At 43.6% G+C, this 19,845-nt stretch overlaps 1 protein-coding gene across 1 annotated transcript in view; it reads right to left on the reverse strand.

Annotated features, from left to right (window-relative positions):
- Positions 1–19,845, reverse strand: part of SMYD2 (SET and MYND domain containing 2) — an 84,688-nt gene that overhangs the window by 39,650 nt on the left and 25,193 nt on the right. Inside the window, exons 3-5 of the mRNA XM_040351454.1 lie at positions 13,741–13,851; positions 8,686–8,746; positions 5,880–6,004 (exon numbers count right to left, since the gene is read on the reverse strand). Of these exons, the coding sequence (XP_040207388.1) occupies positions 5,880–6,004; positions 8,686–8,746; positions 13,741–13,851 (297 nt within the window). The remainder of the gene's footprint in view (positions 1–5,879; positions 6,005–8,685; positions 8,747–13,740; positions 13,852–19,845) is intronic.

Below are 19,845 nucleotides of genomic sequence, written 5' to 3' on the forward strand. Positions count from 1 at the left end.
TTCTGCACAAAACGGATACAAGGCTAAACCAATGCAACTTATCAGGGTGCTTCATATCTTGAAAAAAAGCCGAGAACCTGATGCAAAAAGGGACAAAGTCTTTGCACCCTTAGGAGTTTTAAATAACCTAAGACTAGAAACGGCATTAATAGAATGAACAAACTGATTCTCCAATTTGTACAGTGGTGTGCACTGCATTAGTAAGGACCAAACACAGTAATAGCAGTGAACATTGACTACTCTAGGGTAAGTGCATACCTTGAGCAACTCAGACAAGAGTCTCTGCAGTCAAAGCTCCAGAAACCATTAACGCCAAAGCTAAATCAGATGCAGAAACGGCTGGGGGGGGGGGGGGCAGGAATATGTGCTTGTGGCCTTTGATCAGAGTCAGTAAATAACTGGGTGAATTGGGTAATAAATAGTCTTGCAGGACTATTGTAAAAACTCTAGCATAAGGGCAGAGGACCCAGTCACCCCTGATCGAGCAGTAAGTGGTTAAGAATTGCTCCGAGGGCTGAAATTGAATAACAGAGTACAGCATGACTCCAGATTGCATATGTTGGCACCATCACTAGGTGCGCTGCAAGTAGACCCAAAGCCATTAGTAGAAAGTTAGCTGAGGGCAATGGGAACAGCCTTGCTGTGTCTAGAATCAAACATGTTGCAGCCGCAGTGTGATAAGGCAATGTAAAAGCTCAGGGTACGCGGTAATGCCTCAAGTACTCACGAAAGCAAGGCAGCTGGTATCAGTTGAAGGCTGGATGGCTGGGGAACCAAAGGCAGGCATCATGAACAGTTGTAAAACTGAAATTCCATGTAGCTTTTTTGCACAAAAGAGTATCAGTTGGGACATGTTTCCTCAATGCCGCTTTGTTCGGGGGGGGGGGGGGGATTGAGCACATACAACACAGCAGACATTGGTGCTCAGTCCCACAGCGTCGTTAACATCTTCCACATTAAATAAGGCTGCATTCACATCTAGGCGGACGAAATTGCGGCGTTTTGTCGCCGCAAATCGCGGTAAAAATAGCGGCGTTTTGTACCGCGATTTGCGGCGACAAAACGCCGGTATTGTCCGCCTAGATGTGCCCCAAGATGACCCCCTCTATGGAGATGATTGCCATCTCCTAGCCGAACGCTCGAAGACGCCTGAAAAAAAGGTCCGGGACCTTTTTTCACGCGGCAGGCGACAGGCGTTCGGCGTGGAGATGTAAACCATCTCCATAGAGGGACATCTGTTTTCAGCCCTCTGGCGGCAGCGGCGTAGCGCTACAGGCGTAAAAACGCCTAGGTGTGAATGGGGTCTAAAGCAAACAGAATACAGGGAAATAATGGCGTCTGGCAAATTATAAGAATGTGATAGCTCCTGGTGCCTGGCCTGACCAGCTTACTCACCAAGTCTGCAGAAACAGGGCAAGCGTTGGGTCAATTCCAGTGTCTCTGGACCCAGAAAGTGTGCCACCGCTAACTAAAATAGTCTTGAGAGCGCCCCACGAGAAACCTAGTGCCTGAAGGTCACATCTAGGTTTTCCCTGCAATGTCCAGTTCACTACGTGGTTCAAATACAGTATTTCAAAAGGCAGGCCGAGGATAAGCAGGCTAGATTGTTGCTGGAGTTTCCTCTTCGATTGCAGCTATGAAAATAAGTAACAAAAACCGAAGCATACCGATTGCAAGAGGGGTTGTCCCTGAGCTGGCCCTACAGTTTTTTTTGACAGTGTTCACATCTCCAATAGGCAGCAGTACAACCTGGTTAAGCTAAAAATGTGTTAAAAATGTTGTGTATATCGCAACAGGAACATAACTTGCGTCTAATGAAATCCTACATCATGCTGCCTTGGCTTTCCTCCACTGAAGCCAGATAACGCCCTACATCAGTGATCTTCTGGCACTATGGAGGTTAAGATTAATGCCCGCAACTGAAGAATCGGCACCGCTTACCCTTACTTCCTTCATTCTCACCCACAGAATGCACAGTGTTTCCTCAGAATAGAAAGCATTCTATGTAAAGAGGGGGGTGAATGTCAGGATCCATCTCCTTAAAATACAGAAAAGTATGGAGCAACAAGCAGGATATGAAACAACGTCACCAGAGGCCAGTCCCAGTTGTATGGAATTGGAAAAAATCCTGGACTGCCGCAACGTCTTTATTGGATAAAATCAGAACAAAACATAATCCAAAATGGTGCACCATTTTATCCAATAAAGACGTTGTTTAACAGAGTGCGGCAGTCCAGGATTTTTTCCAATTCAATACACCTGTGCAGAGCCAGCAAGTGTCGGTTTCAGTAGGGCAGAAGCAATTCGAGGGGTCAGTAGCTTTTAGAGCGGTATCATTCCTTCCCTGTTGTAATCGCACTACATTTTAAGCTAAACTTTAGCTTTAAAGTTTTCTCGTTTCCCGCAATGAATATGAAAGAAGTATAAATGTGCAAAGTCTGAGCACAGTTTCTCATTAGATCTGTATTTAAAAAGAAGTACGGGTTTTATTTATTTTTTGCTAATTATACTTACCTCGGTGGATGGAGCATCAGACCGATGCTGCTTTTTCCCCTGGAGAACAAAAACAACCGAACACCACTGATTGGTTCTCACCCCTTCCCCCCCCCCCGATCAGAGCGATGCTGACCATCAGTTAGCATACTTCTGCTCTACTTCTCATTTGAGCGCTGAGCAGTGGAGGGGCGGGGAGCGGCCCACTGAGACCGACATCAATCAGGGCAGCTGGCAGATCCAGACTTGAAAGTCGGGATGATGCGCTGCCCCTACTGATGGTAGCGTCGTCAGCAGAGAGCGGACTTCAGACCTCTCTACACTGAAAACAGGAGTGCAAAACAAATGGCACTCCTGTCAGAAGTCCAGCCTAAAAAGCTCAGGCTGGACTCCTTTAATATATCTCCAAGCTGAAGCTGGTTGAAGGCTCATTCCGTGTGGTATAGAAGGACCATCTAGTACACAGGTGTCAAACACAAGGCCCATGGGCCGAATCTGGCCCTCCAGGCCATTTCAAGTGGACCTCGCACCTCTCCTGCAGCTGCAGGAGAGCTCCAACCCTCCTCTGGTCCTCCTCCAGATCCTTACTTTCCGTTTTCAAGCAATGCATCCAGCTTCTTCCCAGCAGCAGCATAAGGAAAGGGGGGTGCACTGTGATGCAAGGGAGATTGGGGGACTCAACTTATGATGGTGGGGTGGCTCTTGACATCTAATGAAAGAGGAGGGGGATGTGCTGGACATCTAATCTTATAGATACAACCGGCCCTTTTGAGGGTAATCATTATGCGGATGCCGCCCACAATGACATGGAGCTTGACACCCCTGATCTAGTACAACACAATGGCAGCACTGCGAGCCACAATGACAGGTCCATTGGAATCCTCTGCTTCTCTGCAGAGTTAGGTTTTCAGGATCACCATTCCCCAAATTAGAACGCAGTGCCTCTCTGTTTCTAAACAATAACAGCTGCCTAACTAATTGAAGAGTCCCCTGGTGACTTCTGTCCTCACATTAGCCAGAGTTATCTGACAGCTTTGGGAAGTGGGAGATATGAGAATGTGTGATGGAGAGGGTGAAAGAGGGGTCACTTGCCATAACCAATTATACTAAAAATGTAAGAAGAGATTGAAAGAAGAAAAAAAAAAAAAAATTGAGGACATTTTCAATAGATGAATTATATAAAAGCCTGGCAGCACTGGGGTTGCTGGTTTGTATCATAATCACAGCAGTTCCTGTCTGGAGTTTGTATGTTCTCCCTGTGTGGGTTTTCCTCTGGTATCCTTCCAAACTCCAAAGACATGCTGGTAGGTAATTGGCTCCTGTCTATATTGGCCCTAGTATGTGGATGGGAGTTAGGGACCTTAGATTGCAAGCTCCATTAAGGGAAGGGTCCAATGTGAAATGTACAATATACATGTAAAGCTCTGTGTAAATTGACGGCACTATACTTGTACATGTAATAAATATCCATCTTATAATCGCTCCCCCTCAACTCAATCAGATGCTGCGGAGTGCTCAGTATTCTCCATATTCCATAATGTGACACTCCAGCACACTGCAGGAGCATCTTCTTGTGATATTTCAGATAACATGGTCATCCTTCTGCCAAGATCTCAGGGCATTCCCTGAGCTCTCACCAGGAAGATGGTGATGTAATCTTCTCATAGACGCCACAGAAGGAAGCTGGACAAAAGTGTTTTTTTTTTTTTACCCACAAATGGGCCTCATTTTTTATATAAACTGTAAGGTGGGCTGTGTTGTGCATAACCTTGCAGCATATAACAGATGGAGCATATCCATTTTTCCTTAAAAAACAGCTCTTATGTCTCTAGATGTTATGTATAGTGACCAGTCATTGCCTTAAAGACAATCCATGCACATTTGAAGATCTAACATTTCCTCTTAGTATTGCCTGTATTTGTCAGACAAGATTGGCCCCATGCAGCATTTGTCCCATTCCAGCTCTTTCTTGCCCGAGACGTTTAAAACAAACTGGCTGACCATGCCAAATGATGTGGCTCTTTCAAATAAACACCCTAAAAACCTTACAGGTGCATAGTAAGCTGCCCTACAAAACAAAGAAGAATGCAAAAGGTCCATGTGATCCCTTGCCAACTGCCACTGGTCATTTGAATCAAAGTGATTTTTCCCTTACTTGTTTTGATTCATATTTAAAAAAAAAAAAAAAGCAGTAGACTTGCAGAAGGCTTCTAATGTCTGCTGTATTTCCCAAATACAAATTAACCACTTCCCGACCGCCGCATGTAGATATACGTCGGCAGAATGGCACAGACAGGCACATCAACGTACCTGCCTAGACGTGGGTCGGGGGTCCGATCGGGACCCCCCGCTACATGCGGCGGTCGGATCCCCTTGGGGAGCGATCCGGGACGACAGCGCAGCTATTCGTTTATAGCCGCTCCGTCGCGATCGCTCCCCGGAGCTGAAGAACGGGGAGAGCCGTATGTAAACACGGCTTCCCCGTGCTTCACTGTGGCGGCTGCATCGATCGTGTCATCCCCTTTATAGGGGAGACACAATCGATGACGTCAGTCCTACAGCCACACCCCCCCTACTGTTGTAAACACACACTAGGTGAAGCCTAACACATTCAGCGCCCCCTTGTGGTTAACTCCCAAACTGCAACTGTCATTTTCACAATAAACAATGCAATTTAAATGCATTTTTTGCTGTGAAAATGACAGTGGTCCCAAAAATGTGTCAAAATTGTCCGAAGTGTCCGCCATGTCGTCGCAGTCACGGAAAAAAAAACAAAAAAAAAAAACAAAATCGCTGATCGCCGCCAGTAGTAAAAAAAAAAAAAAAAAAAAAAGTATTTATAAAAATCCAATAAAACTATCCCCCATTTTGTAAACGCTATAAATTTTGAGCAAACCAATCGATAAACGCTTATTGCGATTTTTTTTACCAAAAATAGGTAGAAGAATACATATCGGCCTAAACTGAGGAAAAAAAAAATGTTTAGATACGTTTTTGGGGGATATTATAGCAAAAAGTAAAAAATATTGCATTTTTTTCAAAATTGTCGCTCTATTTTTGTTTATAGCGCAAAAAATAAAAACCGCAGAGGTAATCAAATACCACCAAAAGAAAGCTCTATTTGTGGGGAAAAAAGGACGCCAATTTTGTTTGGGAGCCACGTCGCACGACCGCGCAATTGTCTGTTAAATCGACGCAGTGCCGAATTGTAAAAACCCCCTGGGTCATTTAGCTGCATATTGGTCCGGTCCTTAAGTGGTTAAAAAAATAAAAAATAAAATCAATAAAAAGAAATTAAAAACTAATGTCTGCTCCCCCGAGTGTAATTACATCTTCCAGACCCGATAAACAAATGTGAGTTGCTCTATGAAAGGAGGGAACCTCACCTGTGCGAAGAGGAATTCTAGAGTTGCATTGTCAGCATAGTGCAAATTCTTGGAGTAAAAGTGGTGTAAGGCTTCAATATCATTCTGGATGAGCTCTTTCTTCTCATTGTCCAGCTTGCTCAAGTCTGCGGAGACAAACAAACAAAGCTACAGCTTTCTGCAAAAACGTCACTGTATGGGTCCAGTTAAAGGGCTTAAGGCACAGTTAAAAATCTATTTTCTGCAGTAAGTGATCCGCCTACTCATGTTGTGTTGTATTGTGTAGAAGGACAAGACAGTTTACAATCCATGCAATTCTGTACACTCTCACCATCCCACACCCAATCTACTCCAAAGCTGGCCATACATGTATCGAAGATTGACCAGTCCCTGCTGAACCGGCCGCATTATGATCCAAGAGTAGGCACTTGGTTGTTGACAAGTCAATCCATTGATTGACGTGTGTGCAACCACTCCGTCATGTTTTTAACAAACAATTTGTGCCACCAGCTACACCCGGTTGCTCCCTGGCGGCAGAAAGCAATAGCGCTGGGGGGCAGTTAGGGTTGATGGGGGAATCAAGCAATTTTCTTTCCTTCCACCCATAGCAGAAGGAAAGAAAATTGTATAATCTATGGCCTGCCTTAGGAATACAAAATTAAGATCACCAAACTGGAAATGCCTATCCAGGGGTCTCTACCGCTTGAAAGTGAACCCAAATACCTCCTCCTGATCATCAGCTTGCACTCTAGATTTGGAAACTCTGTAGAAAATAATGGATTTTGGGCAATACCAGAAGTCAGATCACTAACCCAAAAGTATAAAAGAAATAAATGTCAGCCAGGAAGTTAGTAATTTTAGAAGGATGCATCATCAATGGCACTGTTACGCATTGCAGGATTCCATTACAGCAATGGTCTCTAAACTATGGCCCTTTACTTGCATTTTTTCTTGCCCTTTGGCATGGTTCCTCCCACTGATACAAGACATCATTTCTTCCATTAACACCGACGAGGCACCATTCCTTCCACGGACACCAACAGTGAGGTGTAATACCTCTAAATGATACCAAATATGGAGTATTATTTCTTTCCACCGACACCAACAATAGGAAACTAGTGCTCTCACCGACGCCAACAATAGGAAACTAGTGCTCTCACCGACACAAGCAATAGGAAACTAGTGCTCTCACCGACACAAGCAATAGGAAACTAGTGCTCTCACCGACACAAGCAATAGGAAACTAGTGCTCTCACCGACACCAACAATAGGAAACTAGTGCTCTCACCGACGCCAACAATAGGAAACTAGTGCTCTCACCGACACAAGCAATAGGAAACTAGTGCTCTCACCGACACAAGCAATAGGAAACTAGTGCTCTCACCGACACAAGCAATAGGAAACTAGTGCTCTCACCGACGCCAACAATAGGAAACTAGTGCTCTCACCGACACAAGCAATAGGAAACTAGTGCTCTCACCGACACCAGCAATAGGAAACTAGTGCTCTCACCAACGCCAACAATAGGAAACTAGTGCTCTCACCGACGCCAAGCAATAGGAAACTAGTGCTCTCACCGACACAAGCAATAGGAAACTAGTGCTCTCACCGACACAAGCAATAGGAAACTAGTGCTCTCACCGACACCAGCAATAGGAAACTAGTGCTCTCACCGACACCAGCAATAGGAAACTAGTGCTCTCACCGACGCCAACAATAGGAAACTAGTGCTCTCACCGACACAAGCAATAGGAAACTAGTGCTCTCACCGACACAAGCAATAGGAAACTAGTGCTCTCACCGACACCAGCAATAGGAAGCTAGTGCTCTCACCGACACCAGCAATAGGAAACTAGTGCTCTCACCGACACAAGCAATAGGAAACTAGTGCTCTCACCGACACAAGCAATAGGAAACTAGTGCTCTCACCAACGCCAACAATAGGAAACTAGTGCTCTCACCGACACAAGCAATAGGAAACTAGTGCTCTCACTGACGCCAACAATAGGAAACTAGTGCTCTCACCGACGCCAACAATAGGAAACTAGTGCTCTCACCAACGCCAATAGGAAACTAGTGCTCTCACCAACGCCAATAGGAAACTAGTGCTCTCACCAACGCCAATAGGAAACTAGTGCTCTCACCAACGCCAATAGGAAACTAGTGCTCTCACCAACGCCAATAGGAAACTAGTGCTCTCACCAACGCCAATAGGAAACTAGTGCTCTCACCAACGCCAATAGGAAACTAGTGCTCTCACCAACGCCAATAGGAAACTAGTGCTCTCACCAACAATAGGAAACTAGTGCTCTCACTGACGCTAACAATGGGAAACTAGTCCTCCTCCACCTTAAGCACTATGTATTTATTTTTTTACTCACCGTTGCTTGGGCAGTTTCTATTCCCACTGGCCACAGTCTGGCCCCTCTAAAGTTTAAAGAGCAGTAAACTGGAACCGTTTAGAAAGTTAGGAGACCCCGGCATTAAAGGATGAAATAAGAAAAAGATTGGTTGGTTCAGCAGGGGATGAACACATTTTGATCCATCTATTGCTGTTCCCACTTGACCAAAGTCAATTTAAAAGTTGAACGGGAGTGTTGGAAATGTCATCAATCAGCGGCTGCACCCGTAGATTAGTGTTCTCTGACAGACGTATCAGGGAAACCCCCTCCTTCCCTGTCTGCTAGTAAGTTTTTCCAATTGTATATTAACACAGACACACACACACACACACACACACACACACACTATAAAAAAATAAAAAATAAATTATATTCTATATCACACACACACACTACAACCATCTACATGAAAACACAATGCTTACGAGATTCAAACTCCTTAACCGTCAAGAACTTCTCCGATGGTGTTCTTTCTTTGCAAGTTTTCTAGGGGGGGAAAAAAAAATACACTAAATGGCTGAATAAACACTGAACAGAGAGAAAGGCAAAGATCACCAATTCTAATTACCATCTAGCTTAGTGGTTGTCCGTTTAAGTTGCTGCTTTTTTTTTTTTTATTATCGTTTTAAACCAACATTGCCATAAGGCTCTGTCTTGAACATCCTCCATCTGCATGTAGCATCAGATCAGAAAAATAGCAGGGTTCATTTAAATATGTAATTTCCCTTTGTTTCTCTTGCATCCAAATAAGGCAGGCATGCAAGTCGGACTTTGAGGTAAGTGGATCCGTTCGCTGTTGACAGAGTATAAAACGCATAGCTCAGCTGTTGGCCTGGGGCCACTACTTTGTAATCTTGGCCATTAAATATGGGTTTGCAGGTGGCCCAGCAGCTGAGGTTAAGAGGACTGTATTTTGCATACTAAGCTTTCATAGAGTATAGGGTGTGTTTATCTATTCCTACAAGCTAGCCATTATACATTCTTGCCAGTCAGTTTTCCAATGTTTAAAAGAACAGCATTTGTTTGTGCTCCGTTAGGCTTTTTCTCTCTTTTTATTATTTCAGAGAGAGCTCCAGGCAGACCAACTAAAGTCTTGCCATGGCCGTGTCTTTTGTTGAAAGATTTAAAAAAAAAATAAGAAAAATATCTTAAGGCTTCGACTATCCAACAGTGCTTTAGATATCAGATTCAAAATGTTAGCAGTAATAAGTGTGCGATATATATCTATGGCAAAGTGATGCCTTTTATGTAACCTTGACAATGTACAGGGTTCCTGTTCTGTCCAAAATCTGCAATATGGTTCTGCTGGAAGGTTAAGATATGCACCCTGTTACCAAAGTCCTAATAAAAAATAAAATAAAATCATGTCTAAAAGGCATAGCTAAAGAGACAGCAGAGCAGTTTGTTTTGCAGTGCCCTTTGTCCGATTGAGTTTTGTTGACAAGAGCCTCTTTCAGCACAGCTGAAAAGAAGCCATGCTGGTGTTGGGGAAATTAGGACTACAGCTCCACCTGCTGGCTGGATAGCAGACTGCATAATATTAACACCAGACTGAAAAAAAAAAAAAAAAAAAAAATTAAAACTGGCCATAAAAAAATAAAAATTGTAGTAGTAGTAGTAGTAGTAGTAGTAGTAGTAGTAGTAATCTACATTTCCTCATCCTTAAAATCAACTTAACACTCTACTGAAATCACAGAAATACATATGCACTAGAGCTGCATGATTAATCTATTTTTTTCCCATTGCGAGCTTAAAGTGGTTGTAAACCCACTCTTGCAACTTGCACCTACAGGTAAGCCTAGATTTAGACCCATTTCACACTGAGGAGTTTTTCAGGTGGTACAGCGCTAAAAATAGCGCTGCTATACCGCCTGAAAAACTCCTGCACTGCATACTCAATGTGAAAGCCAGAGGGCTTTCACACTGAGGCGATGCACTGGCGGGAGAGAAAAATAATTTCCTGTCAGCAGCATCTTTGGAGCGGTGAGAGGAGTGGCGTGTATACCGCTCCTTCACATTTAAAACAAACAATGGGAAACCGCGGCAATACCGCCCGCAATGCGCCTCTGCAGAGGCGCATTGCGGGTGGTATTAACCCCTTTATCGGCCGCTAGCGGGGGTTAATACCGCACCGCTAGCGGCCAAATCACGCGGCAATTCCGACGGTATAGCAGCGCTATACCGCCACCGCGCCTCCCGTCCCAGTGTGAAAGGGGCCTAAGGCTTGCCTGTAGGTGAAAGAAATATCTCCTTAACCTACACGGTTAACCACTTAAGCCCCGGACCAATATGCTGGCTAAAGACCCAAGGGGTTTTTACAGTTCGGGACTGCGACACTTTAACAGACAATTGCGCGGCCGTGCGACGTGGCTCCCAAACAAAATTGGCGTCCTTTTTTCCCCACAAATAGAGCTTTCTTTTGGTGGTATTTGATCACCTCTGCGTTTTTTATTTTTTGCGCTATAAACAAAAATAGAGCGACAATTTTGAAAAAAATGCAATATTTTTTACTTTTTGCTGTAATAAATATCCCCCAAAAACATATATAAAAAAAAAAATTCCTCAGTTTAGGCCGATACGTATTCTTCTACCTATTTTTGGTAAAAAAAAAAAACGCAATAATTGTTTATCGGTTGGTTTGCGCAAAATTTATAGCATTTACAAAATAGGGGATAGTTTTTTTGCATTTTTATTTTTTTTACTAGTAATGGCGGCGATCAGCGATTTTTTTCGTGACTGCGACATTATGGCGGACACTTCGGACAATTTTGACTCATTTTTGGGACCATTGTCATTTTCACAGCAAAAAATGCATTTAAATTGCATTGTTTATTGTGAAAATGACAGTTGCAGTTTGGGAGTTAAACACAGGGGGCGCTGTAACATTTAGGGATCACTGTGTATGTGTTTACTAGTGTAGGGGTGTGTGGCTGTAGGAATGACGTCATCGATCGAGTCTCCCCTATAAAGGGGATCACCCGATCGATGCGCCGCCGCAGTGAAGCACGGGGAAGCCGTGTTTACATACGGCTCTCCCCGTTCTTCAGCTCCGGGGAGCGATCGCGACGGAGCGGCTATAAACAAATAGCCGCGCCGTCGTCCCGGATCGCTCCCCGAGCGGACCCGACCTCCGCATGTACCGGGGGGGGGGGTCCCGATCGGACCCCCCACCTACGTCTAGCAGAGGACGTACAGGTACGTGATTGTGCCTGTCCGTGCCATTCTGCCGACGTAAATGTACATGAGGAGGTCGGGAAGTGGTTAAGAAGATATTAACTGGCTAAAAATGATGTTTACTCACTTCTATCTGGCTGTAACTAGGCAGATTTCTCCTAGGTGGTTCAACTTCCTGTCCTAAGACCCCATTGCCTCCTGGGCAATGATGACACTCATTTCCCAGGAGTCTCTGGGAAAACCAGGAAGAAAAAAAGGAACTAGGCTTCACATGCCGACACATATGATGGATACGGCCACAACATGAGCTGGAGGATATAAGGCAAGTGTTTGCAATGATTTCTGGAATGATTGGGGGAGCTATTAATATGTTTTAGGGACTATTTAATGTAGAGCTGCACGATTCTGGGAAAAATGAGAATCACGATTCTTTTGCATAAAATGAAGGATCGCGATTCTCTCACAATTCTCAAAAATGTATTTAAAGTTATTTTCAACACAAAACGGAGCTTATGTACTTAAATAAAAGTATGTAAATCTGACGGACTGTTTACATATAACATTTTAAAAGCCGCAGCAAACCTGCTGACCTCACATGCTTGCTAATGTGAAAGAACAACTCTGATTTTCTGAATCGAGATTGCGATCTTTTCGCAATTAATCGTGCAGCTCTAATTTAACCTGATTAATTTTAGCTTGATAAAAAAAATAAAAAAATTATGCCTAGAACCCCGCTTTAATGAATAAAAACCTAACCAGTAAAGTTTGCTCACATTTTTTTTGTATAACGTGAACATTTTTTACACCGCGAGAATCATGATCTTTATTCGAAGCAAAAAAAAAACCTTATTCTCATTTTGGCCAGAATCGTGCAGCTCTAATATGCACTGTAGACTTTGTACTGTCAACTTCCATTTTTATAATCCTATCTTTTCTCCTATAGAAGGTGTACAGGGTAACAAGATATACTGTACTGTTCAACAGGAACCAGAGTTAGCCCTTTGCATTCAGTACTTGGCAACAGATCTGGACAAACATGCCCCACCACCCTTGGCCTGCCAAAAAGAGGTCTGCGAGAGGACATTTGTCCTAGGATTTAGGGTATGGCCGTTACTCATCTATCCCAACAAAGAGCATTGCTGAGCAAAAGGAGAAAGCGGCAAGTATGTACAGTAGCTGCCACCGCTGAGCTCTTTTACTGAAAATGCTCACTGCTTGGCTGTCATGTCTGTTCTATGGATGCAGTGCTTTGGAATTACTGGAACAAACCCAAAATCAAGAATTCTCCCTTTATTCCGACTAATGGAATCACATACTTTTTATAGGTCAGTTACATATTGCGGCCACTTAATGTGATGCTTCAGCTCCCCCCCCCCCTTTTTTTCTTACCTGAACTCAATCATTCCAGCGACTAGCATAAGCCCAGCGGCTCCAGCCACTGTCTCGGGTCCTCATTGGATAGATTGTCAAATCCAGTGACACGTGGGGTGGGGCTGAGTCCTGCTGTGTCAATGGACGTAGCAGGGCGACTCGTAAGCGAGCCCGTAAGCGGTGCCCCCACGGAAAGCAGCTCCATGTGGGGGTACGCGATGGAGGAGTGCCGCCGAGGCACCCCAGAAAAGGAGGATTGGGGCTGCTCTGTGCAAAACCCTTGGAAGGAAGTATAACTTTTTTTTTTAAATAACAAAAGCAAACCACAGCATGTTTTCTTTAACAATAAAAAAAAAAAAAAAAGGCAACATTTATATCTTCACGTTAATGCTGCATTTCAAAAACAGTAAGTCCCAGCAGCCAGTAATTGTGAAAACGATTTGTCAAAATAAATGTACGCAAATTTACAATGTATCAAATGTATGGGCTTGTGTTGACAGCTTCTGAATGCATCTAAAACGGATTCTCTTCAAATACAAGTCGATGGAAATTTAAAAATGTCCTGAAGGAGGCCGATGCATCTCAGAAGCATCTCAAACTGATCTCAAATGTAAGTTGAATGCGCCTGAAAAAACACTACATTTTTTCAACAGCATAAGCCCAAAGGATCAGCAATATTGGATTATGGACCTGATCGGTAAGCCCAAACAATGGAAAATTCTGGGTGCACGTAGTACTACACCCATCTACAATAAACACACCGACACTCATTTGCCTCACTATGTAGCCTTCTCATGCTTTAAGAAATTTGTCATACTTCACAAAAATACCAAAAAAAAAAAATCCTGATAAAAGATATATGCAATTCATGAAGGAAAAGCAGGAAAGAGTCACATAGCAGAGATGTATCATTTTGGTTTCCTCCCCGGCCTCACCTGTTTGGCTATTATCCTTGCGGTCAGTCTTACAGTTTCCGAAGGATTCCATTGCTCTCCGTAGGCACACATGGAGGAACACTCTAGTTTGTGCATGGGCCAGTCTCCTTTCTGTATGGTCAGAAAAACAGCAAAGCCATTAAAATGAGGATACAACTGTCTTCTCTGCACACAAAGGTCGAGTGAAATGTGTTTCCTTTCTACATAGGGGGAAGACACAAAAGGATCCCGAGAGAGGAAAATTGCTGCAAATCCAAGAATGAAGCTCTCCATTCAGCTGGACAAAAAAAATTATAAAAAGCACACATCTGATTTCTATGGATTATATAAAAGTTTTCTTTTGTTATACCTAAATAAAATCAGAGTCAAGCACTCATTTCATACACAGATTTATTCTGCAAAAATAGATACAGGCGATGCACACATGTAACCACGGCCACAAGTTTATTTAAAAAGGATATGTTCACCTTCAGGAACCAGTTTTTTTAGGTCAAACTTGTTCAAGATCCCCTACACTCCCTGTGACAGCGGGCTGGGGGATCTTCTCCCTATACCTGCTGTCACCATCTAAAAAGAGGGGCTCCTCCCACAAGGCCGTGTCATTCATTAATTCACAGAATTCTGTGAACGAACTACAAGTACCGACAGCCTTTGTAGCTGTTGGCTTGTAGTTCTCAATTAACTACCTGGGTGCGGTTCAGAGCTCTAGTAGTTCATGGATTTTTTCTGTCAGTGTGAAATTACAACCACCTTAAATAACAGGGGAACAACTATAGAGTTGTAACATGGCTTCTTAATCTTCATACAAAGCTTTATTACTCAGTACTTCTTTTCACCACAAGATGTTCTCAGTTTTCTAGGCTGAACAATGGTCAACGTCATTCAATCCAGAAGGCTGAAAATATGCTATAATGTAATGTGTCACGGCCCTGCCCCCAATTGGTTGTCAGCACAGCACCCTTTAAATGACAGCGTATTAATGCAGATGTCAGCACTGCTCTTTGCATCTATGAGGATGACCGAGGGCATCGCATATGGGACGGGACCATGGAACGTGGAGTTGAGATTTAACTGTCTGTAGCAGCCTTTTACAACCATTTTAACATTTATTTTAGGTACTTATATAGCACCACATGTAAAAAGGAAAACAATTAGCGCAAACAGATAAAAAAAAAAAAAAAATGCAAGCTGAACACTCTAGGTCAGGGGTGTTCAAACTTTTTTTAAAGAGGGCCAGAATTGATGAAGTGAACATGCGCGAGGGCCGACTATTTTGCCTGACATTCTTTGAACCATTAAAATTCTGTCTAATTGTGTTCGTCTGAGCACTAATACACAGCCCAACAAGAATTCTCCTGCCTTTGTGACTGTGTGTGGTGAAGAGATGAGCTTGGACATGTTATTTGGATATACTGTATATATTTTATTTGTGGCCATAACAAATCCCAGAGCACTGCTTAGGACCAAGGATGAGCTTGGGCGTGTCATTTGGATATACTGTATTTATCAGCGTATAACACCATTGCCATGAATGCAGCCTTACAATTGCCATGAATGCAGCCTTACAATTGCCATAAATGCAGCCTTACCATTGCAACCTCACCATTGCAACCAATGCAGCCTCACATGTGCCATAAATGCAGCCTTACCATTGCCATCAGTTCAGCCTGAACGATGCCCATCTGCAGCCTCGGAGGGCAGAGGGAGGGGGCGGGACGAGTGCTGACAGAGAATGTCTTGTTTACCCTGTGGCCTCTTTAATACAAAGTCCTGCCTCCTATGATAGACAGAACAGTCGTCCAATGGCATCCCAGGAGACTGGACTTCCAATAGAAACGCTGCAGAGTAAACAGGAGATTCTCTTCATGTAATCTGACAGCGCTCGTCCTGTCCCCTCCAAGGCAGCGCCAATAAATACAGTATATATCTTTTGTGGCCCTGGGGGCCACAAACAATATACATATCCAAATCCCCAGGGGGGCCATATTAAATCGACAGGGGGGCCGCATTTGGCCCCCGGGCCTGACTTTGGACATGCCTACTCTAGGTAATCACATTGCCTACACTGTATATAGCACCGTCAATTCACACACACTATATATATATATATATTGTACATTCACATCAGTCCTATCCCCCAAGGTCCCGAACACACACATTCATACATATACATACTAGGGACAATTTAGACAGGAGCCAATTAACCTACCAGCATGTCTTTGGAGTGTGGGAGGAAACCTGAATACCCAGAGAAAACCCACACAGGCACAGGGAGAACACGCAACCGTTTACCGCTCCTTCCCATTGAAAGCAATAGGAAACCGCGGCTATACCATCTGTAATGCGCCTCTGTAGAGGCTCATTGCGGGCGGCATTAAACCTTTTTCAGCCGCTTTACCGCCACCGCACCTCCCGCCCCACTGTGAAAGGGACCTTATAGCTACAGTAACTAAAAAGATAGTAATTGGTTTCAGTTGCAACTTATCTGGGAGGCAGAAATTGCCGATGGCTCACAGAACCCCTACCAAACTCTGGATAATCCCTAGGGTTCCTGGTTTAAAAAAATGGCAGGTCTACACAGTGTTGTACAATTACCGATGGAGTATTGATGTGAACTCAACATTCCATGAGGATAATTTAGGAAAATCGGGAGCAACCAGAATCAGCCGTTCGTGGCAACCAACCGGCTTTTAGCTTTCATTTTCAAAGCTGAACTGCACAAGCTGAAGTTAGAATCTGTGCATAGTAACCAATCAGCTTCGGTCTGCTCCAGGTTTATTAAATTCTCACACATGTGCCTACTTTGTCTATTTTGCAAAATGCAGAGCCTGATTCACATACAATTGTGCTTGGTGGATACTTCCCAAAAGCTTATAAAAAAAAAAAAAATAATTGGTCAGAGAGCACTCCAAGGACTCTCCAGGCAGGGAAAATAAACTTGACGTCATACAGAACAGCGAACACTCCTCTCAGCACATTATATTCGTCCTTGTATATTTTAATCTGTAAGATTAGAACTTTGGAAAGAGAAAAAATTGGTGAGGGAAAAAGGTTTATAGCTAAATTTGCTTCCCCGTAGGCACTGCTAATTAAAACCTATCCTCAGGCAGGATCACGCTAAGTGGAAGAAAAGTGACCGGCATTTCAATTTTTTTTATGATTAATGACCGGCTTAATTAATGGATTCTATCTGGCAATTGCTTTGACATGTAGGATATAAAGTTTACACGAATCGTTCAAGAAGGCCAAGTTCACATTTGGTCATTCTCTGAAAAGCGATCAATTGCTTTTCAGAGTTTGCCTAAGCAGCTGCTGTCTGGCATTCAGGAGGCGATCCTGCCGACTTCTGATTGCGTTTCCATTTTTTGGGGGGGGGGAAAAAACAGCAGTTTTTTAACCACTTAAGCCCCGGACCATATTGCTGCCTAAAGACCCAAGGGGTTTTTACAGTTCGGGACTGCGTCGCTTTAACAGACAATTGCGCGGTCGTGCGACGTGGCTCCCAAACAAAATTGGCGTCCTTTTTTTCCCACAAATAGAGCTTTCTTTTGGTGGTATTTGATCACCTCTGCGGTTTTTATTTTTTGCGCTATAAACAAAAATAGAGCGACAATTTTGAAAAAAATGCAATATTTTTTACTTTTTGCTGTAATAAATATCCCCCAAAAACATATATAAAAAATGTTTTTTTCCTCAGTTTAGGCCGATACGTATTCTTCTACCTATTTTTGGTAAAAAAAAAAAAAAAAAAATCGCAATAATCGTTTATCGGTTGGTTTGCGCAAAATTTATAGCGTTTACAAAATAGGGGATATTTTTTTTTTCGTGACTGCGACATTATGGCGGACACTTCGGACAATTTTGACACATTTTTGGGACAATTGTCATTTTCACAGCAAAAAATGCATTTAAATTGCATTGTTTATTGTGAAAATGACAGTTGCAGTTTGGGAGTTAACCACAGGGGGCGCTGTAGGAGTTAGGGTTTACTTTGTGTGTGTTTACTAGTGTAGGGGGGTGTGGCTGTAGGAATGACGTCATCGATCGTGTCTTCCCTATAAAGGGAATGACCCGATCGATGCGCCGACACAGTGAAGTACGGGGAAGCCGTGTTTACACACGGCTCTCCCCGTTCTTCAGCTCCGGGGAGCGATCGCGACGGAGCAGGTATAAACAAATAGCCGCACCGTCGTCCCGGATCGCTCCCCGAGCGGACCCGACCTCCGCATGTACCGGGGGGGGGGGGTCCCGATCGGACCCCCCACCCACGTCTAGCAGAGGACGTACAGGTACGTGATTGTGCCTGTCCGTGCCATTCTGCTGACGTATATGTACATGAGGAGGTCGGGAAGTGGTTAATGGTGCTAATGAAAGCCACCAAGTATTTGGTTCACAGTTGCGACACAGCCCCATTAACTTGAACGCCGATGCTGCCTGTCAACAAGCTGCGTTACTTTTGATGTGGATGTGAACAGCCCCTTTAGCTGCTCTGTAGAGTTTAGGGGGCCAATGGATTTCTTGCAGTACAAAAAAAAAGGAAACAAGTGCAGACACCACATTTTAAGAACTGGTGAGCTTCAAAATATTAAAAATATTCAAAATATTAAAGCCCAAAAGTGCAGCAGCTCCATATACAGTATATTGTATATGCAGCCTAACTGCCCTTCAAATAGAATTCCAGGCAAACCCTAAAACTTCTCTCTCTCCCTCCCCTGAACACCTATGCTGACAAACCTTTAAAAATGTGAGATGTATATTCTTACCCCATTTTCAACCCGCGCTGGTCTGTTCAAGTGACACAGCTCCCCTGCGTTAGCCAGCAACAGCTGCAGTGGTGAAGAGGGAGCACCAACAGACAGGCCATAGAAGCCTATGGGTGATGTCAGTGTTCCCAGGCATTTCAGTCATTGTCGAGCGTTCTCTCCTCTCCCCTGCAGCTGTCTCTGGATGACACAGTGGATCAAGTGACTGACTGGAGCAGGCTGAAAACAGGAACGTAATGTCCTTGGGTTTAAATATACTTTACCCTACAACAGCCAATCTGAATGCATCTTTTACTGCAATAGTGACTGCAATACACTAAAATCTGTTTGACTGCTCTAGGTTGTAGCGAGACAATGATTCATTATTATTCTAGTTATTCCCGCAGCAATCTGTTCTTCCAGAGAGATGAATTTATTGAGTCCCAGCACAGAACAAAGTTCACAAGATACTAACAAGATATTTGCAAACAGAAGACAAAATCCAGCAGAGTAAATATTACAATGAACAAAAGCCTTCAGAGTCCCATTCGTCCTAGCAAGCATCGAGAGACTACAATCCACCACATGTACAATTCATAAGCAATTTGAAATTATTATTAACAATAGGATCAAAAGTATTTTGGGTTGATCAATTAGAAATCCCCCCTAAGTGGCAGACTAGTATTTCAGGGCGAAGATTTGAGCTGTTAAAGTGGAGGTTCACCCAAAAAGTTAATTTTTAACCTTAGATTGATGCTCATTTTGTCAAGGGGAATCGGGTGTTTTTTTTTAAATCTAAGCTGTACTTACCGTTTTAGAGAGCGATCTTCTCCGCCGCTTCCGGGTATGGGCTGCGGGACTGGGCGTTCCCATTTGATCGACAGGCTTCCGACGGTCGTATCCATCGCGTCGCGATTTTCCAAAAGTAACCGAACGTCGGTGCGCAGGCGCCGTATAGAGCCGCACCAACATTCGGCTTCTTTCGGCTACTCGTGACGCGATGTATGCGACCGTCGGAAGCCTGTCAATCAAATAGGAATGCCCAGTCCCGCAGCCCATACCTGGAAGCGGCGTAGAAGATCGCTCTCTAAAATGGTAAGTACTGCTTCGATTTTTAAAAAAAAACTACCCGATTCCCTATGACAAAATGAGCATCAATCTAATGTTAAAAAAAAAATTGGGGGTGAACTCCCGCTTTAAGTGTGCATTCATTCTTTAAAAATGTTCTTCACGATGAGAGCACAGGTCTAGATTATAATACATATTATTGCATGCATGGAAGCTATAAAAAGGTGCATATTATAGATGAGACATATGCTGGATTGTAGTCTCTCTCTATGCTTGCCAATACATGCTAGGACAA

Source organism: Rana temporaria, chromosome 4 (genome assembly GCF_905171775.1).
Source record: "Rana temporaria chromosome 4, aRanTem1.1, whole genome shotgun sequence".
NCBI classification, from domain to species: Eukaryota; Metazoa; Chordata; class Amphibia; order Anura; family Ranidae; genus Rana; species Rana temporaria.